Genomic DNA, 27,902 nt, shown 5'->3' on the forward strand with positions numbered 1-27,902 from the left:
AAGCTTTATCGTGAAAACAGGAGAGGCCTAGGGTGCGCCCTGGTGGGAGGTCATTGGCACGGGAGGCTGGCGGAGGGTGAACTAGAAACAGGGCATCTCATGCCATTGGTTTGGGGAGTATGTCTGTTTCCTAGGGCTGATGTAACGTTACCACAAACTGGGTGACTTAAAACAATCACCGTATTGTGTCCTTGTTCTAGAGGCCAGAAGTCTGAGATCAAGGTATCCGTAGGGTTGGTTCCTCCTGAAGGCTCTGGGGAGAATCTGTCTGCTGTCTCTGCTCTGGTTTCTGGTGGCTACATCCATCCTTGGTGTTCCTTGGCTGCTGGACACGTCACTACGGTCTCTGAGTTCGTCGCCACCCGCCTTCTCTGTGTCTTCGTGTGTCCTTTCCTCTTATAAGGACACCAGTCAGTGGATTTAGGGACCACCCTAATCCAGTATGACTTCATTTTTATTTAAATAACTGCATCGGCAAAGACCCTATGTTATAGACAAAATTATGTCTCCCCACCTCACTCCCCAGTCCGTATGTTGAAGCCCTAACCTCCATGTGACCGTATTTGGAGAGAGCACCTTGGTAGGTAATTAAGGTAACATGAGGTTATAAGGCTGGGGCCCTAATCCAATAGGACCGGTCCTTGGAAGAGGGAGAGATTCCAGAGCTCACAGTCTCTGCACGCACACAGAGGAGGCCACGTGAGGACACAGCAGGAAGACCACAGTCCCCGAGTCAGGAAGAGGAGCCTCACCAGAAACCAACCCCGGGGGGCAACCCGATCTTGGATGTCCAGCCTCCAGAAGTACGAGGAAACGAATTTCTGTTGTTGAAACCCTCCAGCCGGTGGTATTTTGTTACAGCAGCCCTCCCAGGCTAACACACCTAATTTCTAAATAAGGCGCCTGCTGGGCATGAGTTTTATTCAGTCTGTTACAGGGAGCATATTGGCTTTCTCTGGCTGGTCTTGAGTTGGTAGTGGCGACGAGCAGGAGGCTTGCTGACCGAGCCCTGACCGTCTGGGCCAGTCGTGGTTCGTTGGGCTTCCTGCAGACACAGGAGTCCGAGTTTCGTGGTCCTGTGTGCCGTGGCCATTGTCCACTTGTCTATCTGGGCTCTTGGAGTTCTGTTGCTAACCAGCTGGGATGCTGGGTAAAGAAAGCCCTTGACCTCTCTGGACGTCAGTGTGCTTTTCTCCCCCTTAAAATGGGAAGTTAAGTGGTTCTCATGGACAGGATAAGGAAATTCAGCATCAGGCTAGGGACAGAGTTGGGGATAGCGGTGTTGGCTTAGAAAATGTCCCCCCGCCCCCAATTTTGATAAGCCCAATGCCCTGTCCTGGGTGAAGGACAACTGGGCCACGTAGCATCTGGAACCTCTTCCAGCCCTAAAATTCCGTGGCGGTTGCTCCTGGAGAGTGCGATCCTGCTGCTGGATCTTCCAATCAAATTTTTATTTTTGGTGGTGCTTAATCTCTTTTGGAATGTGCTGGAAAAAAAAAAAAGATAGGATTTTAAACTCCTTTTCAAGCTGGTTAGGCCAATGATTTAATTATTTTTGCTCCTGTTTGAGACATGAGGGTGATGATAAAACCTAGACATTCCAACTATTGCCCATGAAAGGTATAAAATTCTTAGCGAAGTTATTTTAAACCATAGAATTGGGGGAAAATCACGATTTTTTTTTTCTTTTTGCTTTTGGTTTCTGGCACTTGGGTGGTTTCTAAAACACACAAGTTGAAATGATGGAAGTTTGAAGCTATTTAAATTACTCTCCAGCCTTACGGTCTCACTTGCATAGTTTCAGAATAAACGTCAGGGCTTAGAATGTGGGGCTATTTTTAACTAAGGTAGAAAGCAGAGAGAGAATGGCGTGTTTTGAGGCAATTTTTTTCTGTTTTGAAAAATTCAATTCACAGTTTATATTCCCTAAAGAGAATCGACTAATTGAAAGGTCGGGGAAGGATCAGCATCTAATGGAAGCACATCTCCGTCCAGCACTTTCCTTCTGGGCAAGGTCATGGTTCAGCATCCAAGCAACACTTTGGAAGCCCAGAGCCGAGAAAGCAGGGCCAGCCAGCCTGTCTCCTAGATATCCTTGGGGCAGAGCTCGTTCTAGCAGCTCTCGGGTTTGTGTCCGAAGGGAGGTGGAAAGCCAGACACGTATTCACTCCGTGGACGTGTCCTGAACACCCACCTCGTGCCAGGATCTGACAGCTCACAGGCTTGAGCCGTGAAGCCGGAGGAGAGCCAGTGTGGGAGGGCAGGTGGCTTGAGAAGACGAGAGATTGTCCGGGCCACACCACGCGGGTTTGGGCATTTATCCTAAGAGCAATTGGAAACCATGGAAGGGTTTCAGGCCATACGCGCATGTGGAGGAACTGGTCTGGCTCCGTGTGGAACACAGAAAGGGGCACATCGGGAGAGGTTGGTGGAGATGGAGAGGTGGGTGAACTCAAGCTGGTTAGGAAGTAAGATGGCCAGGACCCTAAGGAGCATTGGCTAAAAGAGGGCAGAGTGTGGAGCACCTGGATGGCTCAGTCGGTCAGGTATCCAACTCTGGATCTCAACTCAGGTCATGGCCCCAGGGTCATGAGATGGAGCCCTGCGTCAGGCTCTGCGTTGACATTGCACAGCCTGCTTGGGATTCATTCATTCATTCATTCATTCATTCATTCATTCATTCTCTCATTCTCTCTCTCTCTCTCTCTCTGTCGAAATAAATAAACTTGAAAAAAAATAGGACAGAGTGTCAGTCAGTGCTCAGTACAGGAAATAGAAGCCATTCTCCATATTTTTAAACAGAAAGGAATTCAGGGAATTATGTGTTTACAAAGTTGCAAGAAAGGCTAAAGGAACAGGAGTTGGAAGTGGGATGATCAAGTTCAAAGACATCCTGTGGGGGAGTACGGAAGTGGGTGCTGTTGCCAGGAGAGCCTCTCAACACATAGTCTTTATAACCTTGGTCGCCGGAGGAAGAACCCCTCTGCGTCTTTTCTTCCCTCCGAGCCCCCTGGCTTGGCAGACCCTGCTTCTCCTTCAGAACGCTTAGCTTCAAGGTCGTCCAGACTCCACAGGACAGGAAATAGGGCCGGTACGTGTGAACGTGTGACTATGCAGTGCACAGCCTGTGCGCTGTCTAGCGTCCCTGACAGGAAGGTTCGTGGAAGGAAGTTGAAATGGAAGCTGGGTGCCCTTGGCCCTGTCCACCCATCACAGGGCGTGGGGGAGGAGGAGGTCATCAGGGACAGCGCCGGGATTTCTTGCGTGCAGAGCAACATGGATGGTGGGCCACTCACTGGGGACGGTTTAAGGTACTTCTAGGATGGCTAAGGTGTGATGACCGGTTGGCACCTGGGTATGTTGGGTCTCGAGCTCAGCAAAGGTTGGGATTTGGGAGATGTCTGCAGAGATTAGGAATTCAAGGCCAAGGCCACCTGGGGAGAGTGCGTAGATGGAGAAGAGGGCTTGGGCAGAGCCCTGAGAACCATAGTATTTGGGGTCCCACAAAGGAGGGGCTTCTGAAGGACACTGTGCAAGCGGGGGGGGGGGTTGTCAAAGAAACGAAGTGAGAGCATCATGTGAAGGTGGGATCACACAGCAATGTGGGCGGATCCTGGTACATTTTGCCAAGTAAGAGAAGCAAGACCAGAAGGGGTGAAAGAAGCCAAAAGAAAGGCTGCCTGTTGTATGATTCCACTGACAGAACATTCTAGGAAAGGTAGTCTATGGGAAAAGGAGACACGCTAGTAGCTGCCAGGAGTCGGGGTGCAGAGGAGGGTTTGACTGCAAAAAGGCAGCACGAGGGAATTTGGGGGATGATAGAACTCTGCTGTCTCGGGGCGTGGTGGTGGATGTCCCAAGACCCGTAGAAACGCACGCCCTGAAGAATGAATTCTGTATGTAATGTGGGTGGGTGGATAGGTCATTCATATGTTCATACATCATAAGTAGGGCGTGGTCACTTTTATTAAACGTTTCAAGTATGTTGAGAAAGATGAGTGACGGGTTTCCGTAGATCCATGGAGTGACGGACGAGACCTCTGCATGGGCGGCTCGTGGACTGTCAGCGGAATGGACCTGTAACGTGTGTGTGGTCCTTTTTTAGGAATGTGACTTCTTGCTGTGGTCCTTAGAGCTTGCAGGGGTACGGAGCCTGCCCTTGGGTGAAGGAGACTCGAGTTCTCAGATGTGCACCTGTTGCGGGCAGAATGCTCTGATGGAGAGACTGGTGTCGGTTGGGCTCCCAGCCTGTGTCCCTCTGTCCTCGCTTGTGCCAAACCTTGGTTGCGTGACCACAGGCGCCTCGTTTAGCTTTTCAGAACCTCTATTTTGTCATCAAGAAAATGGGGCTGACGGTCTTCTCAGGACTGATGTGACAGATGAGAGGGCTTTGAGAAGTTTGTAATGCAGCCTTCGAAACTTGATGTGGGCGCCACTCTCTCCATGGGCTTGTGTTCCCCCTCCCCCCCTCGCGTCAGTAACCCCCTCCCCAACCCTGGCTTGGTTCGCTCCCCGTCATTCTTGCAAGCTTCTCGTCATCTCTCAGTCTTTTGTCTACTTGTCTAACTTGCACCAGCCCCTCAAGTGCACGTCTGGGATGCTCGTAGCAAATGCTTGTGTCCCGCACACAGTAAATGCTCAAGAAATTCATATTGGACTCTTTCAGGAGCAGGGCGTCTGCCATCTTGATAACCTACCGCTTTCTGGATAACTTTGCCTTTCTCTGAAAGTCCGATCACGCTCCAGGATGAAAAAATGCCAGGCCTGCGGATGCTCACAGATGCATCGGGATCCCGTCTGCCCATGCCCAGAAGGCCTGACATCTACCGAGGGTACTCAGCAAATGCTTGAACAAATTACATTTTGAAGACTAGCAGCACTGTTGGCAAAAGTACGGAGCCTTGAAGGGGTAACATGAACTCAGGGTTCCTGAAATAGAATGGCATTATCCGTGTGAGCTTGTCCACAGAGAAGGTCAAGTGTGCCTAGGGGTCTCATTTATAAGGTGTTAGGTCGCTGGTGGTGGAGGGGAGGGTTGCAGAGGCTTTTGTCCCCAGGGGTCTTAAAGTTTTCCCTCCGATGTTCAGGAAGGCACCTGGCAGGAAAGACCTCTCCCCAGCTCCCACCCGCCCCGGACCCAGCGGAGTGTGGGTGGACTAGAAGGTTCACGCCCGAGGTGTAATGTAAGGAGAGGGGTGTGTTCAGAACCTAGAGTGATGGAGAAGCCGGCTCTGGGCACCCAAGTTCAAAGGAAAGAATCCTAAAAGGGAGGTGGGCAGTGGTTGCCGGGTCTCCGGCAGCTTTCCCTCCCTTCCTCTCGCCCCGGGCTCCCCCAACCCCCGTCCGCAGGTGTCGGGGTGCTGGGATCATCCCTGGTTTCCTGAGCTCAGCTCCACCTGAAGGCATATCTTTTCCCCCACACCCACCGCTGCCGGATTTCTGCAGCTTAAAGGCTTAGGCATGGCCTCAAAAGCTGCATGCACCTGCCCTCTTGATTCCTCCGTCCTCCCTGGTGGGGATTTGAGCAGACGGGGCGGCTCGGCCCCTTGCAGACATTGCAAGCATCGCCGCACCCTTGAACGTGGCCCAGGGGCTCCTGATCCCAGCAAGGCCAGGAGAGGAGTTTTTCTCAGGAAGCCAGGATTAAGTAGCAGCAGCATCCAGACCCTGATGTGGCCGGGTCTGATCTCCACGGTCTCTTGCTCTTCCCCACTAAGCTGGTTTTGTCTTCCCTTTTGCTTTCACAAACCCAAGGCTGGTTGTCTGGAACGGGGGTGGGGGCAGACTTGTATCAAGTGTGGAGTCTGTAAGGTAACCGTTCTGAATGACACTGAGTGCCGTGCAGAGTTGTCTGGATCCCTTAACCCTTACAGCAGCCTGGTGGGCATGGCGATCACCATTTACAGGTGAGGGGACAATCCCTGAGGTGTTAGGCAACTTGCCAAGGTCATGAGAGTAATAGGAAAGGGTCAGAGGCCTTTCCTGAAACCTGTCATCTGCTTCTAAAGACAGTGCCCTGAGCAGGTGCATAGGCTGTCTGTGGTTTAAAGTTCCTGCTGTTCGTGATCAAGGTGGGACGGACAGGTACCTGCTGTGCCTGCTCCGTGGTCTGCTGCCTAGATGCCAGTTTCTAGAAGCTTCGATTCCTGAACTGAGAAGTGGACCGGTCCCAGCTACCAGCTGCCGACTGGGGAGGGCAGGGTGGCCATCTGCCCACTCCTAACCACATAGTAGCAGTGAGTGTTCCACCACTTTGCGTGGCAGCAGATGGCTCCTCAAGAAATAGAGGGACGGACGCAGCCGGGGCCCCACAAGCTTGTGGGCAGTTGCATCAGAACTCCCATTCAGGTCTTCCAACCCCCTTTACAGTGGGATCTCCGTCTGGGTTAGAGGCAGCCCTTAATCCTAGACAAGGAGCTCAGGGTCCCACTATGTGTCCTGGCTTATGTGGCTGGGGTCCCCAAGCTCCTCACTGCCCCCACTGAGCCTCATCTGGAAAACAGGGACATTCATGGCTACAGGGCCTGCCTCATGAGTTCATCGTGTGTCCAGAAGACTTGGGTGGGTGCAGAGGGCAATGGGTCATTAGCAGCTGGTAGGTGTGCTGGTTACTCTTTGCTGGCAAAATTAAGGCATGGATGGCATGTCCCCCGCCTCTGCAGCCCTCCAGCCTACGCAGGGGGTCGCAGAGCAAGAGGCTGTGGCTGAACCAATAGAAGCCTGTTCCTACCAAGGACAAAGCCATTTATAATCCATATCTCCCCCCTCCCGGAGCCCAGCTGATACATCCTCATGGCAGAAAGGCGCATTACTTTATTCTAATTTTCAAAGAATTCCCAGGATTGAATAAATCACCAGCTCTCTGAACACAGATTTGGAGAATCAGGAACAGTGTCGAATGTTCCGCGCAGAAACGTCCATTGATCTGCATCAAAATATCCTGGGCTGTTACGTTTCTCCTGGAAACAAGGCCCTGGCCGCAGGAATGCTGAGCCCCTTCCTTTATAATTATCATCTCTGAGCCGACAGACCTTGAAGCAGACCCCTGCCCTTGAAATGACAGCAGCAGTTTTATTAAAGAATTTAGATTACAGAAGGAAAAATACCCCAGAGAAGAGAAAGAATCCATCTTTCATTAAATGCTGCTTGTTTTAAAGTGGGAACATTTTCTGGGTGTCTGGGGAGCTGATGTTTTCCATGTCTTGTGGGAGAATCTGATCTTAAAAAACAGAAGATTTTCCATATAAGGGAGAAGTCATCATTTTCAGAGCTTAGGGCCAAATTGTATTTCCAGAGAAGAGATTTTTGTCCTAGAGAGTATATTTACAAGCATTTATTGAGCACCCGCTATGAACCAGGTGTCATTCTAAGTGTTCAAGGGGTCTGTAAGGGTAATGAAAGCATTCTAATAGGATAAGAGAATATGGGTTGTTAGTAGTTTACTATTTTTTATTCAGTTGACTTTAATTTTTTTAATGTTTATTTTTGAGAGAGACAGAGACCGAGCACGAGTGGGGAAGGGCAGGGAGAGAATCCAAAACAGGCTCCAGGCTCTGAGCTGGACACAGCGTGAACTCACGGACCGCGAGGTCTTGAACTGAGCCCAAGTCGGATGCTTAACCAACTGAGCCGCACCCCCCACCCCCAGCACCCTTATTCAGTTGACTGTTAAAGCGTTTTGGGAATTTGCTGTGTGCCAGGCCTGGCTAAGGCCCTGAGAAGGTAATACGGGGCAGTGTGGAGCCCTGCCTTCCCGGAGCTTCCAGTCTAGCTGGATGTGATGGAGACGTGGGGGTGTGGGAGTGTCTGACAGAAGACTTGTAGAAATGACATTCACAGTGTAGTTATCCATTGGTCATCTTGAATGGGCAGGTGGGGTGAGAAGGAATTATTCCTTAATTATCTGTGAACTTTCTGAGGCCAAAGAAGCAAACGAGTGGCCCAGATCCCTTGGGAATGTCAAGGGTGATACTCCAAAGCCAAGTGTTTGGTTTCTGATGCAGAAGGCTCTGCACATCACAGGGCCACCCACCACCATCCAAGGATGATGAGAGCTTGTAACAGGAGTGGTGGTACCCACGCCAGCAGGGGTATTCTTGGGGCCAAAGGAGGGGCTGTGACCTGGTACCCAATGATCCAAGATGGCGGTATGCCAGCGGAAGCACCTGGCGGCTGAGGGGTCCAGGGGATGAGGGGACAGGGACCAATGCTCTCAGACCTCATCCCTACCTTGCTACACCTCAGCCCGGGGTCATGCCCCAAGACTTACCTGGAGCCTCACTCCCACTGATGATTTTCCCGTGTGTGTGGCTCCACAGAGAGAGTCCACAGCATGGGGGAGGGGGGCGGGCGGGGACAGGGGTTTGTCCTGCCAGCACTGCCATCCCCAACCCAGCCGATGTCACCTGACCTCTTGGGGATCTTGGCTTCCCCATTTGGAGTGACAGATCCGTCATGGGTGGTCGGAGAGGTGGACAAGAGGGACCAGTGAGCTTTGGACAAGCTGAAAGGGCTTTGCAGGAGAACACGTGTCCCTGAACTCTGGGGGGCAGGCAGGGGACCAGAAATGACTCCAGAGTGAGGGAATAAGCCTGCTTCTCAATTCTGATCTGACTGTGGCAACGGGTGATATCCCAGAATCCTGGGACAGCAAGTTTGAAGTTTGCCACAGTAACAGCTTTATTTAATTTATTTAATTCACATACCATACAATCCATCTATTTAAAGTTACACACTTTAGTGGCTCTTAAGCATATTCATAATTATGCAAGCATCACCACAATTTTAGAACACTTTCATTAACCCAGATAGAAACCCTGCCCACCTTAACTGTTACCCCCCAAGCCCTCATACCTCCCAGTCCTAATCAACCACAAATCTACCAAATAGATTTACCTATTCTGGCCATTTTATATTAATGGAATCTTACAACACGTGGTCTTGTGTGACTGGCTTCTTTCACGTAGCATGCCATTTTCAGGGTTCTTCCAGGTTCTTCCTGGATGGTTCTTCCATCATCTATCAGTACTTCCTTTCTTTTTAAAGTTTTTTATTGTTTATTATTTATTTTTGAGAGAGAGAGACAGCACAAGTGGGGGAGGGGCAGAGAGAGAGGGAGACACAGAATGACAAGCAGGCCCCAGGCTCCGAGATGTCAGCACAGGGCCCGCCGCGGGGCTCGAACCCACAAACCGTGAGATCATGACCTGAGCCGAAGTCGGACGCTTAACTGACAGAGCCACCTAGGCGGCCCTTTGCTTCCTTCCTTTTTAGTGCCAAATACTATTCCATTGGATGGACCACGCTTTATTTATCCGTTCATTCACTGGTGGCTCTTTGGGGTGTTTCCACTTCGAGGCGATCATGAATCACACTGCCACGAGCACTCGTGTGCAAGTTTTGTGTGGACGTGTTTTCCTTTGGGCAGATACTTGGGAGTCGACTCCCTGGGGCCTGTGGCAACTCTTCAGTCTAACGTTTTGAGGACCTGCCAGACTGTTTCCCCACAGCGCTGTCCCATTTTACTGTCCCACCAGCAGTTACGAGGGCTCCGGTATCCCCGCGTCCTTGCCAGCATTTGTCGTTATTTGTCTTTGCCATCCTCGTGGGCGGGAAGTGTTTCCTACGTCAGAAAACTGCGAGGGGTGTGGTAAGCTTGATCACCTCGAGTTTCTAGGATGTCTGGATAATTCGTGTTCAGCAACGTTTACTGGAGAGCGCAGGTCTGCCATGGCCTAAGGAGAAGCGGCCGGCTGGCCCCCTCCTGGCTGGTTCCCGGCCCAACAGACTCTGCGGTTCCACGGTGGAGACTCAGACTGCAAGGGCGGCCATCCCATCGGGAGGCCCACTGAGACTAACACTCTGTCCCCTTGTCTTGCAGCGATTCATGAGTTCCCCACAGACCTGTTCTCCAATAAGGAGCGACAGCACGGAGCCGTCCTGCTGCACATCCTCGGAGTAAGTGGCCGCGTGGGGGGGGAGGGGCTGGGATGTTCCTAAACCTCCGGCAGGTGAGGCCTGTGTGCAGAGCACGGCAGAGCCCTGGCGTGCCAAAGATGTCCCACCCTTGGAAGCGCCCCGCGAGGAGAACGGATCCTGGACCCATTTTAACCCTCCCCGCCAGAAAAAAAAAGAAAAGAAGATGAAAAGAAATCTTAAAGATCTCAGGTGGCTTGCTCGGGGTTGCACAGCAAGTGACCCCGAAGTCCCGTCTTCCTGTGCCCCATCTTCTGCTTTTATAAAAAGGGAGTGACAGCCTCTTTCCCAGACGTGTGAGCATGCGTGCATGTGAGTCAAGAAGCACCCTGTCGGCAGGCGTCTTTTGGGATGAGCACTGGGTGTTGTATGGAAACTAATTTGACGATAAATTTCATATAATAAAAAATAAAATAAAATAAAATAAAAATAAAGTCACTAAACTCAAAAAAAAAAAAAAAGCGCCCTATACATGATTGCCGGGATTCCCCGCCCCCCCACCCCCCATTTTCACCACCCTGCCATAAATCTATAATTGAACACTTTGGGGCACTTCTCCAGTTCCCCTCTGTATTTAGATGCGCCTTGGTAACAAGTGGTGGAGTTCAAACAACAATTCCAAGAGGAACAGCGGGTCCAAACCTAAGTCCCAGGTCAAAGTCAGCTCTTCTGTGATGGGAGTAGGCGAACTACAGCCTGTAGCCGCTGCCCGTGTTTGTAAATAAAGTTTTCTCGGGGCACAGCCATTCCTGTCATTTCTGGATTATCTGTGGCTGCTAAACCCCACCCAGTACATTGAACGACAGTCCTGGGTATTTCTGTGACAGCTATTATCTTCCCACTTCCCCCGGCTCTCCCGCGCCCTCCCCCTTTCACTGAGAGGGTGTGGGTTTGGCGAATTAGTCCCGTAGTTCTGGTGCTGTGCCCCGTGAAGGTCTTGGCATTTGCTGATGCAAAGCCTTTTCTCCTGAACCTGAGAACACCTCAGGAATTTTGCAGAAACCCTGGAGAGCAGACATTCCCAAACTGTGGCTGGAGGGCCAAATCCAGCCCACCTCCTATTTTTGTGAATCAAGTTTTATTGGAACGCAGCCATACCCACTCCGTGTCCTCTTCTGTAGCAGGGTCATTGCGATGGAGACTGTGTGGCCTGTCGGTACTAAAATATTCGCCGTTTAAGAAAAACTTTGCTAAAAAAAAAAAACAACAAAAAACTTTGCTGACCCCTTCTTTAGAGCAAGAAAAGGCTCAAGCTCTGCAGCCAGTTGTCGCCTGCGACACTCGGAAGCTTCTCAGAATTTCCTGGCCTGGGCGGTGTGGTGCCTTCTTGGCCTCCTTTTCTCTTGAGTGTTTCTGAGGGAATCAAGAGAGCTGGGGTCCCACAGATCACCCTTTGCCTGGGAGATGATGTTGGGGAGAATTTATGGGGGGGGGGGGCGGTGAATTCAAGTCCATATCCTGAGATTTTTATAGAAGAGTCTCTCTCCTTTACCCATACCCTCGGTATTTGTTTCTTTTTGCTTTCCCCCCAAAGATAATTAGATCCAGGGACAGCATACCTGGGCTCCAGGAGATAAGGCCTTGGAGGCCTTGGCCACAGCCGATCTTCCAGTTGATTTAATCACCATTAATCAGTGTGCTACTTCAGCAACTGCACAATTGTTTTTGCTGAAGCAGCCCAGCCTTTCCCATTTTTGTGAATAGAGCATCCATATCACTTTGTCTTTGAAGAAAGAAATGCTTCCCTGAGCATTTAGCATAAAGTCCCACCTGTCCATGGACTCTGGTCCTTGCCTTTCCCTCCAACCTCACATCCTCTGTTTTCCATCTCCGTCTCACTGTGTTCTACCTACATCAGTGACCTTGCTGTTCCTCAGGTGCACCAAGCATACTCCTGCCCCAGGACCTTTGCACTTGCCTTTCCCCAACAGTTAGACTTTGTCTCTTTGTCCCCCGCTAAGGTAAGTTACAGGAGGCAGAGGCATTTCCTGGCAGATTCCCCATGTATCCCTGATGCCTGGAATAGTGCCTGGCCCATAGGATAGGCTCGGGGAAACCATGTTGGATGGGCAGGGCAGGGAGGGGTTCTGTATATAAAACCGTGTGAAAACTGTCAGTCTGTTTTCACTATGCCATTAAACAGATGAAGAAATGGAGACCTGGGGATGTGACTTATCCAAAGTCACATGGCAACTGAGTCCTAGAATCAGCATTAGAATCTGGACTTTTTGTTCCTTGAACCCCCCCCAGTGTGAGTGGCTTGTGTCTTTGAACCTCTGCCAACATTAGGTAGCATCCCAGGTACCCCTGGCTCTCAAATTGCCACTCGTTTCGGCAGGGGGTGGCCAGCTGGTAAGAAGAAAATGGTGCCTTCAGCAAAAATGAAGGGGGAAAATTGGGATAACTATTATTTTAAACACTTAAAATGGTGATTCTAAATGCTCTCCTTGGCCCTAAGGGTGAGATCTTGTATTTCGAGACCATACTCTAGTGCCAGGGAGATAGCTGGTGCTTTAAGAGCAGAGGAAAGAGCCCAAGGCCGTGTGGCCTGAGCTTTTGGCCCCTTTGCCGCCCAGCATATTATTTCCCCTCCTTGGGCTCAGTTTCCCCATCTGCTTGTGAGAGGATTGAGGGAGCCAGCCTCTGTGGTGCCAGAATCTTCCTCTGTGTGTACCTCCGCCTTGGCAGGCTGGCTCTGGGCGTGACGGATGCCCAGCCGTGCCTCCTTGGCGGTAGGCGCCTTCGCTGACGATCCCCCATTTCCTTCTCAGGCTCTGTACATGTTCTACGCCTTGGCCATAGTGTGTGACGACTTCTTCGTTCCGTCTCTAGAGAAGATCTGCGAGGTACGGTACGCAGGAGGGACTTGGGATCCCTCAGCAAAGCCGGGGTGGGGGTGGAGGGCTGGGGCGGCCAAGGACACGGGACGCGTCAGGGCCAGACTGAGTGGGGAGCACTCTGGTGGTGAAGATGGTCAGGCCAAACGCTTAGTGTGGCCCCAGCAGAGCCTGGCTTTGGAACCCCCAGAGGAGAGTCGGTGGGGGAGGGGGGGGCGTCTTCTCCCAGATTTGGCAGAAGGAGAGGCGTGCGGTCATCACCCAGAGCCTCTGGCTGCATGGTGAGCTGTTGGCCGTGAAGCCAAGCCTGTCTGGTTAGGGAGCATTTCTCATACCAAGCTGCGGGTGGCAGGCACCAGGTAGGGACCTGTGTCTTTGGGGAAGATGCAGAGGCGGAGCAAGGAAGGCCCTTTGTTCCAAGTTCACAGGCTGGCGTTTTTCCCTTTAAGTATTTGTGAAGGTTTCGTTTTCTTGTCTCTTGCCTCACACGTGAAAACTCCAGTGCTGGGGCGCCTGGCTGGCTCAGTCGGGAGAGCACGTGACTCTTGATCTCGGGGCTGTGGGTTCAAGCCCCATGTTGGGTGTAGCTATTGCTTCAAAATAAAATCTTACAAAGAAATTTGTTTTTAAGTCTCCTGTGTCTCTCGGCTCTGCCTTACTCTTGGCTTCCAGCCAAGGAAGGAAAATTACCTCTGTTTGCAGCACCTACTGTGTGCAGGTGACTCTGGGCTTTGGCTCACTTCGTCCGTGTGAGATCTCCCAGCTACTTGAGGCCGCCTTGTTGTTGTGACATTGGCAGCCGGGGGACACAGCTTGTTAGGACAGGTGCTTCCCTGCTGCTCGGCACAGAACAGGGACTTTTTGACTTGGGCCTCCTGAAGAGGGAGTGGCCTGGCAGGGGTGTGCAAAGGCCTCCCCTCCCCCCGCCCCCCCTTGCTCACCACTCCACTTCTCACCCCGCTCAGAACGAGCCACAGATCAGGAAGCGAATTGAGCCAGAGAAGGAGCATAAGGAGAGAATCCGGAAATGGCCGCCGGGGGTGTCGGGGTGGGAGGCCTCGCCTCAGGGCCCCTGGAGCGGTGTGCTGGGGGTAAGCCATCTGCTGCTTCCTCGGAGGAGGCCCTCGGGGAAGCCAGTCAGCTGGGCCTTGCAGAGTGTGCACTCTGGGCACTCACTAATGCGAGAGCTTGGGGACCCCAGCAATGGGGGGGGGTCCCCTGCCATTCTGGGGGTGGCAGAAGCCTGTGGAAGATGGGTGACCAATGGCACACAGGACCATGTGCCGTGGAGGTGCCCCTCAAGGTTGCCTGTCTCTGTAAGGACACAGAGGTGGATGAGTGGGATGGCCTTGGTCCTATAGGCAAAAACCAACGGAAGGGGCTAGTGAGAGCCATCAAAGGACTGAAGAGCCAAAAGGAGGGAGGGAATGTCTCTCTCGGGGAGAAGCCTAGGAGGGCTTCATGGAGGAAGTGGTATTTGGTCCAGACTTCTGAAGTGGGAAGGATTTCTCCAAGCAGAGAGAGCAGGGAAGGGTGTTCCAGGAGACAAAGGCAGAATAGTTTGTATTCTGCTAGAAGATACTGGAGATGCTCTGATGGCAGAACATCTTCTGTGGAACGTTCCTGTCTGACAAGGTTAGGGTGGCCGGGTTTCCACCCTGGTAGGTCAGTATTGTGCCACGCACCAGCTTCTGTCAAGCCCAGAGCTCTGACCCCTCTGAGGGACCCCTTCTATAGAAGGTCAGCAAGGTCAGCAGGGAGGTTGTGCCAGACTCTGTGTTCCTCAGGGACTCCAGAGCCCTGGGCTGACCAGGGTGCTTTGGAAGGTGGATGCCAGAGGAGACCCAGCCCTGCCCAGAGGCCTTCTGAGTACCACAGGGTGGGCACCTTCAAGGTGGTGTTCAGGCAGGGGCGCCCCGACGGCTCAGTCAGTTAAGCGTCTGGCTCTTGATTCAGGCTCAGGCCACGATCTCACAGTTTGTAAATTCGAGCCCTGCATCGGGCCCCGTGCTAACAGTATGGAGCCTGCTTGGGATTCTGTCTCTCCCTCTCTGCCCCTCCCCTGCTTGCTCTGTCTCACCCAGATAAGTAAAAATAAACTTTAAAAAAAAAAAAAAGGTGCTGTTCAGGGAGACCCAGGATCTCGGTGGTTTCTCCTGGCATCGAAAGTCCCCGGCACCACATTCCCAATCAGAGGATGGGCTTCTGTGGCCGGACCACGGCCTTGCCAAGCAAAGTGAGTCTCAACAGAGCTCCAGCCCCGCCTCATTCTCCCTTATCCCTGGGAGTAGGGTACCTGGGTGTTTGTCTCAGCGGCCAGCCGGGCATCGGGCCTGCCACGGCGAAGGCCTTCTGGAATGCAAGAGCCAAGCTGTGTGTCTGGGGCCTCCGGGTTCCGCGGCCCCGATGCGTCGCAGTCCGCATGGTACCCAAGGTCTGTGTGGGCATCGGAGGTGGCTCCCCATTGAGCACCGCTGTGTACCAGCCTCTCTCTTAGGCACTGGCAATCCGTGGGTGAAATAGACCGACCGTGCCCTCATTGGCCAGTGGGGCAGGGAAGCTCACAGACCTCACACCCTCGCTGTGTGATTTGTGTTTCATTAATGGGAGGACCGGACCCTCCCACCTGTCCTGGGTGTTGTACCTGGAAAGGCTTCATCAAGGAGACCTCGTTCAGGGGCTTTGGGGAATGAGCGGAAACTGACAGAAGAAGGGGACGGGGGCCTCTGGGTTGAGCGGCCAGCAGAGTAGCAGAAGACGTGTGTGCTCAGGGTGCAGCGTGCTCGACTCTGGCAACAGCACCGCTTTCCCACGCTTTCTGCGGCTGCCAGAGTGTCCGGGGACTGTGTCTGCTCTCCCCGCCTCACAGCCTGAATGTCCGCGGTCACTTCTGTTTCAGAAACTCCATCTGAGTGAAGATGTGGCCGGAGCCACCTTCATGGCCGCGGGAAGCTCGACGCCCGAGCTGTTTGCCTCTGTTATTGGTAAGAAATCCCACCAGCTGGGGACGTGGGATCTAGAGAGAGCCCCGGTCTGGGGCCGTGACCAGTGAGGGCATTCGTCAGCTCCGAGCCTCTGTTTTCTCATCTGTAAAACGGGAGAGCCAGGGAGACAGAAAGGAAACTCGTGGTTCCCCGGGGCATGTGGTGGAGCAAAGGGCTGATGGGTACAAGGTTTCTTTTGGGGGGTGACGAAGGTGTTCTAAAATCAGATTGTGTGCTGGCTGCACCATTCTGGAACTCTACCCAAACGCTGGGTCTTACGCTTTGAATGGGTGGGTTTTATGGCATGTGAATTATTTCTCAATAAAGCTGTTAAAAAGGAAAAAAGGCGGGGCGGGGGGGGAGTGGAGGAGTGGAGTAGGTGGTCCTCTCTGGTTTGGCCGTTGTCAGCATCATGGGCATCCTAGAACCAGTCCCTCAGTCCATGGGGTTGGGGACAAGGGCCTCGCAGCAGCCTGGGTCTGAGGAAGTGTAGGCACGAGAGGATTTCTGCCTTTCCCTTCCAGGCGTGTTCATCACCCACGGAGACGTTGGGGTTGGGACCATTGTGGGCTCTGCGGTGTTTAACATCCTGTGTATCATTGGAGTCTGTGGATTATTTGCGGGGCAGGTCGGTGTTTTTCTCCCTCTATAGAGTGACATAAGGGACAGCAGTGGGGGGACCCGAGGCCTCACCTTAGTTGTGCCCTCAACTGCCCGAGGCTGCAGGCAAGTTGGCTTCCCCCTCCGAGCCCAGGTCCTCATGTGTACAAGTGGCCTCTGACGTTCCTTGCACATCCAGCCTCAGTGCATCTGAGAGCAGGGACGGGGTCTGCTCCCTTGGCCAGCCCAAGGGTGAGCATTCATTCAACATCAGGACGTCTTTGAGAGGCGCCTCCTGTAACCCTGACCCTGGGCTAGATTCTGGAAATATCTGAAGCCTGCTTTTGGCCTCCTTGGCAAGGAGCGTGACGTTGGCCTGCGGTTGGTACCCCATCAGCATCTCCCTGGTCCTCAGGGCCACGTGGGCGTTAGACTCAACCCCAGAGAGTTGGGCTCATGATTAGGCCCTGCCTGGCCAATGGAGGTAGAGATGGGCAGCTAGTTACTACCAGGAGGTTCCAGAATCACAGGGGAAGCAAGTGCCGCTGGCCTCTGCCTTGACCCTGGGCTTCCGCTGTGAAGCCTGAGATGTCTGTTACCTTGGAGGAACAGAGGGCAGCTTTGCCGTCACTTATAAACATTCCATGCTTTCTGTTCTGTTCCCCACGTATAGTGAAAAACACAGGGTGGCCTTGAGCAGCCAGGAAAGATGGGTTTCGGGTGGCACGGTTAGGAGTTGCTCCCTGGGCGTGTCCCTGCACCTGTGGGGGTCTGGGGGTGGTGAGAAAACCACCCTCACACCACCGCCCCCATCTCTCCAGCCACTAGTCGCTGACGGCCCTTTGCTTGGCAGGTGGTCCGTCTGACATGGTGGGCCGTGTGCCGAGACTCCGTGTACTACACCCTCTCTGTCATCGTGCTCATTGCCGTGAGTTTCCTTCCTGCCCCTGTGCAGGCACATGACCCCTGCCCATCTCTGTCCCTGGCACTATAACCAGGGGACCCAGGGCACCCCAACCGTGGGCTGTGCTGACCGCTCACTGTAGTCAAAGTGACCAGCCCCCTCCCCGCTGTGCCTCCCTTGCCTGAAAGCCTCCTACGTGACACCTTGGTGATGGAGCACATCCCGGGCCCACCTTGGATTCGAAAAGGCCTTGGAAAAGTCAGAGCGTGGTCACACGGTCCACGCAGTTAAGTTCAAGCCCTTCGCTCATCGGGCCCTCGGATCCTCACGCAGCGCCGGGTTTCCTGAGAATCAGAGTTTCTGGGTTCACAGCTCACTGCAGAGCAGGAAGGAGAGAAGCAGGCTGGGGGCAGGCAGAGTGGGTAGCCGGGGCACCAGGGAGAAAAGCCGGAAGAGCGGGAACAGTGATTTCTAGAGTCTGGTAGCGTGGAAAGCGAGGGGCGATATCCCTGCAGTCCCCCGAGGGCCAGGGTGCCTTCATGGCACAGGACACCGGCTACTGCTGAGGAGTGCACCATCCAACAAGGGAGCCGTTTCAATCCAAGTGGTGGCATGAGGGCAGGTGCACGTGGTGTGCCCAGATTGACTGGAATGTGCTCCCCCCCAGACACAGTTCTCAACCTTACACCACCTAGAGCCACCTGGAAAGGACAGTCACATCCCTCGTACTGTCTGTGGCTGGGTACCCAATCTCCCCCCAGGTCAATAGCTTGAAATAGCAAGTATTGATCACTCTTGTTGTCTGTGGATCAGAGTCTGGGAGTGGCTTACCGAGCCCTCTGGTTCAGGGTCTCACGGGTGTTGGCCCTGGTACGAGGCTCCCCTGGGGGAGGATCCACTTTCGGGGTCACTCACGTGGCTGTGGATAGCCCTCCGATCCCGCTTGGCCGGCTGTTCCGCAGCACAGCTCACAACAGGGTAACTGGCTTCCTTCAGAGGGAGGGTGAGAAGGTACCAGGGCGGAAGCCCGTTCTGCCCATAACCTAATCTTGGAGGTGACAGCTCCTCACTTTCGCCATATTCTCTTTGTGAGGAGCCAGTCCCTAGGTCCAGGCCACATATCCAGGGGTGGCGTGAATGTCAGGCAGGGGGTTACTGGGACCCCAGCCTCCTACACCCCCCAAAATGAAAGTTACAGATAAAACTCATTGACCTGTACATACACAGTTGTAGAAAAGAATCAATGTGATGTTCGAAGTATAAAAGACGAAAACATCCTTCAGTGTGTAAATGTCTGGCCACAAAGACACTACAGCACTGAATGGTGGAATCCGTTGTCCCATAAAGGAAAAATCTCTGAGCCCAGAAACCACCAGCACAGACCGAGGCCGTGCTGGGCTGGAGCCTTAAACCCCGCGAGCATTCCTGACATTGACGACGTGATTTTCCAAAATTAGGAATGACTCCTGATGAAATCGTGGGCGGAGCCCAAGTACAATCATCCCTCCATTTACATGATAGCTACCTCACTAGAAAATTAAATATTTATTAAATACATAATTTAAAAAAGTATAGGTACTTTGATTTATAAAATAGAGTTCAGTTCTGGGCACAGATTTGTTTGGTTTTGTTTTCCCTGTTTGCCTGAATGTTTAGCAAGACCTTTTATTTTTTATTTATTTATTTATTAAAAAAAATTTTTTTTAATGTTTATTTATTTTTGAGACAGAGAGAGACAGAGCATGAATGGGGGAGGGGCAGAGAGAGAGGGAGACACGGAATCGGAAGCAGGCTCCAGGTTCTGAGCTGTCAGCCCAGAGCCCGATGCGGGGCTCGAACTCGCGGACCGCGAGATCGTGACCTGAGCTGAAGTCGGCCGCTTAACCGACTGAGCCACCCAGGAGCACCGGCAAGACCTTTTAAATAGGACGTGTGCCAAATGTGGAAAACCCCTTCTGAGAGAAATATCTCACAGGTTCTAGACTGGTCAGCATCCTGGGCTAAATGCCAGTAGCCTTTCATGGGGTTGTAAAAAATTAAAAATATCCCCCACAAGTGTTCTCACGTTCTGGCGGGGGAGGGCACTGGGCACTCCTCTGTTGAGTGCCCTTGCCTCGGAGCCTTGGGTTTGGGGAGCCTCACAGCGATGCCTGGCCAGGAATGACTCTCTCAGAAGTGGCCCCTACAGCAGCCTCTGTGTGTGACGCCTGCCATGACAGCCAGAAGAGGGTCACAACGGGCCCAAGTCCAGACAGCAGCCCCCTGGCTTCTTCTGGCATCCGGTGTGGGGACCCTATGTCTCCAAGATCAGTTGGTGGGCACAGCCCCTCCACCTGCCTGTCCACACTGGGCCTGGCCAAGGTGGTCACAGGATCCCTCCCCTGGACCACAGAGGTGTCATTCATCTGGGTCTGTGCCAGAGATGGTTGGTGGAGTTGTTGGGCAATGTCAGTGGCCTCTTCAGAAATCATCATGACCGCACCGTCACCCCTGGCCTCCCTTCAAATAGCACAAGTGGGTCCTTTGCCCTCAGAATTTCCAAAGGGGTCACTTTTCTATTTTAAGAAAACGATATCCCTTCCCTCCCATACACACGAGTCCCATTGGATAGGTAGGTACATAGGTTTGTAGGTAGACAGGCAGGTGTCCTTTTAGTTTTTAAGAGTGTTGATTCCAGCAAGGCTGTGCCCTTAGTGATGGCAGGTTGGCCCCAACAGCTACTCGGACCGTCATGAAGCACAGGCCGTTTCTCTTGGGAGGCTGAGCTGAGCCGCATAGTCTGGCATCTTGTGGTCTAGGTTTCGACTAAGGTCTAAGGTCACCTCCTCCCGTTGAGAAACCCAGAAACGGAGAGAGGAGCCCAGCTTTGTGTAGAAATAACAAGGCAATGATATGTGAGCTCGGAGTGTGTAGGGACCTGTGTGTGTTCTTTTGGAATAAATAAGTCCCCCACCCTTTGTTTCTTTTGCCTTCCAGTTCATATATGATGAAGAAATCGTGTGGTAAGTTTTAAGTTTGTTTCTTGTTCCTTTTTTGTTAGTATTCTTCTTCGTTGGGTTCATTGAATCTTTTTTGAAATCATTTTTACAAACATGAGCTTTTGAACTTGCAAAAAGGGCATCGTTGGAAGCAATCACACCTTTATTCTTCCAAAGTGACAAAGAATCCCTCAGTGTTCCTGCACTGCCAAATAACAAAATATATTTAAAGCTAAAGTAACGAAAACAGTGTGGTGTTTTACACCGGGGTAAGCGTAGGCCAATATGGAATACGGAACCAAGAACCCAGTAATGGGCCCATTTCTTGGCTGGGGAAATATGACAGCTGTCACGACAGACAGTGAGTTAGGGAGAGGGTCTCAGATGCTGCTGGCAAAACTGGGAACCCTATACAGAACAGAATCACATCAGATCCCTCCCTCACACCTTATACAGGAATAGATTCCAGATGAATTAAGGATCTCACTGTAAAAAGGAAAATTAAACAAAATAGAATAAAATATAGGGACTCACCATTATGACCTTGAGATAGGAAATGACTCCTTAATTAAGATCCATAAAGCAGAAAGTTTAAAGAAAAGATTGGTGTATTTGCCCTATAGGGCATGAGTGTATCATACGTTCATAAGCCATAGACATGTTCTCTTTATGACAGTGATTCAGAGTCCACATCCTCTGTGTTTATTTGTGGGGCTGTACTCAGGAGGCCTGGCTGAGGACAGTCAGCTGGCTGACGTGAGCATCCATGTGCTCTGGGCCCACAGAAGCCTGCTTTTGGCCCCCACCCAGCCCCTAACCCACTATGTGAGCCAGGAAGCCACGCCTCATCTGGGCTCTCCTTTTCCTCGATGGGGTCGAGGGTGGTGGCAGCGGGGTCATCTACAAATCTCTCTGTGGCTCTGCTGGTCTGTGGGCTCTGTCAGTAGAGGAAGAGCTCCCAAACCAATCGTACCTTATATCTAGCACATAGTAGGTCTTCACCATGCAGCTGTCGGATGACCAAACAGATTAAGGCGTGTGGCTCCTCAGAGGCTTGTGGTCTGAGCTACAGATCCCCGCCATGCGTGGGGTTGAGCGCTGCATCAGCTAGACGGCAGTGGTGTATATACCCGAAGACCCCTGCCCTGCCCCTGTGTTCAGCCCAGGAGGCTCCTGTACCGGCCCCTCTCTTCGGGCAGTTCTTAGGGCCCCTTCTGTACCAACAGCCTTTCTGGTCCCTGGTCGGAATCTCTGGTGAGCATAGGGTCTCTTAAGCATCAAGTCTGCATGACTATGGTCACTCTCCTCTGTGAGTCCTGCGATGTGGTGGCCCTGGTCCCTCCTTTTTCTCCGTAGCTGATGGGACTCTGCCTGAGCCCTGCAGGCCCCCTGTAGTTAAGAGCCCACCGTCAGCTTTCTGTGTCCCCAAGAGGGCTTCAGATTGTAGGACAGGCTGGGGAAGACTCCCCTGGATGCCGGAGTTCTGGGCCGGGCTCCGGGGCCAGGCAGGATCATAGGACTTCCGGCCCTGCCCCCTCCCCGCCCCCTCTGCCAGTCACCCCCAGGCGTCAGTGCTGCGGGCCTCCCCAGCCCTAACCAGTCTCCTTTCTCTCTTTGAGGTGGGAAGGCCTGGTGCTCATCATCTTGTACGTGTTTTACATTCTGATCATGAAGTAAGTACCTTCCGTCTCCTTCTCCGGGGCAGTCTGACGCCTTACTCCGTTTCCTGCTCTGGCCTTTTGTTAGAGCCCAGACAAAACTAACTGATAGACCTCCCAGTGACTTCCAGCTGGCCCCGCTTCTCTGGAGGATGCCCCTCTGGGGTGAGGTGTTCAGATACTGTTTTGGGGTGCTGTGCAAACCCGGGCGGGGGAGTCGCGGCTGGTGGGTTGCAGATGAGGCTGGTTGCAAACAGGTAGCAAGCAAGCCCTCTTCCTGCTCCGTGCTGATTTCTCTGTGCCCGAGTGGCCGCTCTTTTCCACTGTCACTGTAAATCTCCTGATAGTTTCACACCGCTCTTTTTTGAAGAGCCGGGCGGCCTCACTTCTGCTCCAGGCTTTATCCAGTGCCATCTGTCATGGCCGCTGCCTTGCACAACTGGGGACACCACTCACAGCAACGAAAATGCAGACACTGGGTCCCAGGCTGTGCGATGCTTTTGTGGCCCTTTGAAGCTGCCTGGGTCAGAGTGCTCTCAGAACTGTCCGTGAGGAATATCATTCAGCCATAAAAAAGGGAGGAAATGGTGTCACATGCAACAACGTGGATGAGCCTTAAAAATATGCTAAGTGAGAGGAGCCAGTCACAGGAGGACAAATATTGGATGATTCCACTTCTGCGAGGTACCCTAGGAGAGTCCCAATTCAGAGAGAGAGTAAATTCGAGATTACCAGGGGTGTGGGGGAGGGAGTGATTACTAATTGATTAACGGGCACAGAATTGTTGGAGATGCTGAAACCGTTTTTGGAAGTAAATAATGGTGATGTGATGGTTACCCAACATTGTGAGTGTAATGAATGGCAGTGAATTGTATGCTTAAAAATAGAAAAAGTTAAAGTAGCAAATTTGATGTTGCATATGTTTTGCCACATTAAAAAAAAAAAAAAAAAAGGAAAAACTACCCAGGAGCTGAATCATCATCTTCAGGTTTTACCTTCTTGTTCACACCTCCAGAAATAATTAAAAACAACACTGAGCTTTACGACATTATGAATCTCCACGTTTATATCAAACATTTATAATGTGTTGTGAAAACGGGTGATAAACTGCCCAGTGAAGGAGGCTTGTCCTCAGGTGAACTCCTCTCTGAGCGCCTTCCAGTGAGGCGGGGAAGCCTGGGGTCTCAGACGGAGACAGTGTTTTCTCTGGGCCTGGCTGTGAGTGATTCAGGGATGGCCCGCCGGGCAGCCTATAGGAGTGGGACTCGAGGCTGTTCGGAGGACAGCCTGGTGACACCTCCTTGGAGCCTGTCGTTCAGGCTAACCTGAACTTCTCTTATGAGGACAAGCTTTGGACGTCAGTATGGTGTCAGTCATATCTTGGAACTGAAGATTCCTTACGCCCCCAGGAGGCCACTGACAGCTCCGTGGAGCAAGCCCTCCGACTACGCGTTATTCTAGGGGTCCTGTCGGGACTGTCAGCTCAGATGAAAGCCTTCGGCTCCCCCTTGCCCCCAGGACACTCCCGGGGCCGGGTGTGACTGTGTGTGCACAGGGGAGGCGGGCGGCGGGGCCCCCCCCCCCCACTCCTGCCAGGTGTCTCCCGCGGCTCTGACCTCCTGCCTTCGCTTCCAGGTACAATGTGAAAATGCAGGCCTTTTTCACCATCAAACAAAAGACCATTGCAAATGGCAACACGGTCAGCAGTGAGCTGGAGGATGGTAATGATTACTGTGATAGTAGCTCTGATGACCCCTCCCTGCCATTGCTGGGGCAAGGTAAGGCTGAGCAGACAGGAGTGGCCAAAAGTGTCACCAAAGCTTCTCTCCCATGCTCTTTCCTGCACACACACACACACACACACACACACACACACACCCACCTTCCCTCTAAATTGTCACTCTCTTACTTTGGGTCCCAGGGCCCTCAATGAGGTGTGGCTCAGATTTACATTTGCACAGAAGGGAGAAGGACAGACAAAGTCAAACCCTCACACCCTGGGGACTTTTGGAGCCTGAAGGAGGCTCCAGGCCTGCTGGGCTTTTTTGAAATGCGGTGAATTACCTCCCCGATCCCTGGGAAAGGTGGTGGCAGGAGGCTGATGACTTGGGGTGACAGAGCAGACTCAGGCCTCCCTGTGATTTCCCACACGCCAGGCCCAGTTCAGGGGGAGGACTCTGCTCTGGAGGGACCTCTGGCTCGTCGCCCAGAGCAACAGCGAGGCTATGGAGGGCAGCCTTGGAGCAGAGCGGGAATGCCTAGTGGGCCCTACAGAGCCCTGCCTGGGAGCCCTGCCCCGGGGCGCAGCAGCCTTGCCTCCTCAGCTGCTCTTTGGCCCCGCTGTCTGGGGTTCTGGGCCTCGGGAGCCAGCCCCTGTGGTCCCTGCCGAGCTCCCCTGGTCCTCTAGGCCCACCTGGCTCCCACTTCGGAAGCCACATCTTCATCTACCGGTTACTAAGGGATCCGTCTGTGGGGCCACCTGCCAGCAAGACTGGAGCATCTCCATTCTGTGAGCCCAGCGAGCGTTAGGGCCTGAATGGACTCTGGTAATGAGGACATGGGAAAACAGATTGGGCTGGCATCTCCAGTCCTTCTTAACCAGCATGCCAGGTGGACTGGCCACCTGAGGGTCTCTCTCCCGTGCCCCCGGACAAGTCACGTCCTCTTTCAGGCCACTTTAACTCCTGCGTGGTGTCTGTGACAGGCCAGGTAGCCCCGGGGACCTGTTTGCTCGTGTCTGGGACGTGTGGGGGCTGAAGTCTGTACTCGTTGGCCCCCTTGCTAGTCCTTACTCCCGGGTGGATCTGGGTAGTGCCCCTTCCCCTGGACTTCAGGCAAGTTTGTTCTGTCCCGTCTCAGGGGACCCCCTGGGGAAGACACCTGTTGCAGGTGAGGGAGGAATGAATCTCTCCTATGGGAGAAGGCTTTCTAAAGAAAGCCCCTGGGGAGAAGGTACCAGTGTCCAGCCTGGAGCCCGGGGCTGTGTCTGTGTTTCCTGTTGCGTAAATGTGGAGCAGCCTACCGGAGGGGGGATCCCGTTTCCAGGACAACCTTCTCAGAGGGGAGGGACGGATGTGGCTGCTGGTTTGCATTTTAGCTCTGCAGATACAGTGGCTCTGAGGTCCCTGTTACAGATCCCCCCCCCCCCCGCCACACACACACACACACACACACACACACACACACACACACACACACACACACAGCGTCTCAGGACAGAGGCTGATTTCTGCCGGGTCCTGCACACAGAGATTTAGTGCTCCTGGGCCCTCTGCACCTTCATGGCAAAGAAGAGAGATTCCAGGTGGTGGGTCATTCAGGTCTGCAGAAGAAGCCCAGTTCTTCAGGTGCCAGTCCCCAGAGCTACCTTCCACCTGTGTGGGGGAGGGAGGACACCTCTCCCCAGTGTCCTATGGGAAACCTATGTCACATGCAATATAGCGGGTGCCTCAGCCACTTCCCTGTTCAGGGCAGTGGGGACTGCTGTGAGGCCGCGGCCCTCCTGGGGCCTTTTCTGGACCTCTGTCATGGCTCTGTCTCCGTTCCTTTTGTACCCAGGGCAGTAGGACCTTCCCCGCAAGTTTATTATTTCCCCCCAAATATCTGAGTCCAAGATAATTTCTAGAAAATTGTAAGATTAGACACAGGACTGCTCCCCCACCCCACCCCCAAAACACAGGGCAAGGAAGAAGATAGGCCTCCTTCCAACTTTGATCGGGGGGGGGGGGGGGGGGGGGGGGGAGGGAAGGTGTTTAGATAAAGACCAAGGAGAAAAAGGTGCAGGCCTGGAATTGGAGAGAAGGGATCCCAGAGATGCAGCCTTAGGGATTTCGTAGCCCGGCTGGCGGAGGACTCTGTGTGTGAGTCACTGCAGGGCAATGCCCCCTCAAATGGACTGAGGCAGGAGCAAGAAGTCCCCAGGAACCCTGCAGGGGCTGAGAAAGGGGCTTCAGGAGTTGGCCTTTTCAGCCAGTGTTGCTGGGAATCTTCCCAATGCGGAGAGCACTCGCCTCCCTGGTCCTCGGCCTGCAGGCAGCTCCCCCTCTACCCACCCTCCCAAGGAAGTCCAAGATTGCTGGCCAGTAGAGTTTGTCTAGAGCCCACGCATGCGCACACGGCTCTGGCTTTCCTGTTACCGGTTTCGGCACTTCCTGTATCAAATCAACATTTTTAACCCAACCTCTTGACAGGTTTTTGGCCTTGTTACTACCACTCTTGCAAAATGCCTTTATATACTTAGATGTTCTTAAAGGTCATATGGTTCAGTTCACCAGATCATCTCGGGCCAGCTTTCTCTTTTTTGCAGGGGGGGAGGGGCGGTGGACGGGGCGGGGGGGGGGGGGGGTTGGGGAGTGGCGGGAGGGGGATAACATTCTCCAGCTTCATTTTTTGTTCGGATGTTTGGGTTTTTCTAAAACTCCATAGGCTCCCTCCTTCTGAGCCCAGTGCCCCCTGCCCGGGCGGGGATGCCTGTGTCAGGGCTCGTTCTAGAATGGACCTGGACGGAGCCTGGAGCCTGCAGTCTCCCAAGGAGGGAGGGATTCAGGCTTTCCTACAGCTGCGAGGGGTGGTGGGCCCAGAGGCTCCTGCTCCTCAGAGTGGGACAGAGCCAGGGAAATCGGCTGGGAGAGGGGCCATCCCCAAAGCCGGGGACCCTGAGCATTGAAGCCCCCTGTAGCAGGAACCCTTCTACTAACTCCTTCAAATAACCCCCTGGCCACCATCAAGAATGCTGCCCCCCGGCTCTTGGCATCCACCGCAAGCTAATCACCTCTGGCAATCTCTCTTGGCCTTTGTCTCCTTAACTCTCTTCTTCTGAATTGTAAGTAATCTGCTTTCATCCAAGCGATAACACGTGCATTACAAAAACCAACCAACCAACCGTGACCTCAGCGCAAGCCTCACTGGAGGTTAGTGTCTGTCTCCGACAAATGCATGGTCCTCCCTGGCTTTGTTTCTAACCCACACGCCTCCTGTCTGCTGAGCCTTGCTGCCTGTTTGGGGAGAGTGTGCATGTCTGGTGTGCACTTGTTCGTGTCTGTGCCATTAACTCTGGCGAGGATTTGCTCTTGACGACTCCTGCCCAGAAGGGACCCTCACCGGGAGCTGGTGACCGGTGCAGAGGGGAAAACTCCACCTGCTTCTGTGTGCTGTGTTCCAGAGTGGTCTCATGACTGGCTCCTCCAGGGCTCGGGAGTTAGAGGTCCAATCCCTCAGGATTCCAGCCCTGAGCGTGTCTGTGAAGGTGGCAAGGAAGAGGCCTGAGGCCTGGAGAGATTTGTTCTTCAGCCTTATGAGGGGGAAGCAAAGGGTCAGAGAGAGCTGCCTCCCTGCTGGAGGGTGTCCGTTTTACTGGAGACCCTGGATTTGGCTAGCAGTTCACTGTGAGCCTTCAGCAAGTCGGCTGTCCTCTTGGGTCTCCCTTGCCTCGTTCAGGGCCCATGAGCCATATCTTTGCCCTCATTGCCGGCCTCAGGGAGAGCAAAGTTAGATGTATCCTTCTCTACCAGGTGGGGATGGTTGTTGGAACAGCAGGTGGCCTTGTGGGAAGTTTAGAGCCAGTGCCGTGTGATGCTTTCTAGCATTTTCCATCCTAGAGGGCCCTTGTCAGTCTCTAAAGTTTCCTCTGAGCCTCTGTCAACAGAGGGTAAGAAAGGTCCCCTCACAGTCACAGGGTGGGAGGGACCCTGTCTGAATTATAGATGGGCTTCCCAGGGAGGCTTAGATGAGGAGCCAGAAGACCCCGCACTTGGCCAAGAGGGGCCCCAGAGAGAGGGGGCATCATCTGGCAGCGGGGCTGGATGTGGAGTGTCTGCTCATAAGGAGTCCTGTAGCAAGGGACCACGGGGCCCGGCGAATAGCCCACGTCGGCAGGTGGTCCACTAAGACTAAGTCAGCCTCCCCAGCGGGTGCGGGGCTCAGAGCCCAAGGAGGTCTGCAGCGTGAGGGGAAGTCATGAGCTCAGT

General features: G+C 53.2%; 1 protein-coding gene and 1 non-coding gene across 2 annotated transcripts in view; both read left to right on the forward strand.

Annotated features, from left to right (window-relative positions):
• The window catches only part of SLC24A4 (solute carrier family 24 member 4), a 170,338-nt gene that overhangs the window by 101,254 nt on the left and 41,182 nt on the right, over positions 1 to 27,902 (forward strand). Inside the window, exons 3-10 of the mRNA XM_042943220.1 lie at positions 9,881 to 9,957; positions 12,747 to 12,821; positions 15,712 to 15,796; positions 16,321 to 16,424; positions 17,250 to 17,324; positions 20,277 to 20,302; positions 21,898 to 21,951; positions 23,572 to 23,714. Of these exons, the coding sequence (XP_042799154.1) occupies positions 9,881 to 9,957; positions 12,747 to 12,821; positions 15,712 to 15,796; positions 16,321 to 16,424; positions 17,250 to 17,324; positions 20,277 to 20,302; positions 21,898 to 21,951; positions 23,572 to 23,714 (639 nt within the window). The remainder of the gene's footprint in view (positions 1 to 9,880; positions 9,958 to 12,746; positions 12,822 to 15,711; positions 15,797 to 16,320; positions 16,425 to 17,249; positions 17,325 to 20,276; positions 20,303 to 21,897; positions 21,952 to 23,571; positions 23,715 to 27,902) is intronic.
• On the forward strand, positions 13,324 to 13,396 carry TRNAK-CUU. The gene has a single exon. It is a non-coding gene; the product is annotated as a tRNA-Lys (tRNA).

The sequence above is a fragment of the Panthera leo genome, chromosome B3 (genome assembly GCF_018350215.1).
Source record: "Panthera leo isolate Ple1 chromosome B3, P.leo_Ple1_pat1.1, whole genome shotgun sequence".
In the NCBI taxonomy this organism is placed as follows: domain Eukaryota; kingdom Metazoa; phylum Chordata; class Mammalia; order Carnivora; family Felidae; genus Panthera; species Panthera leo.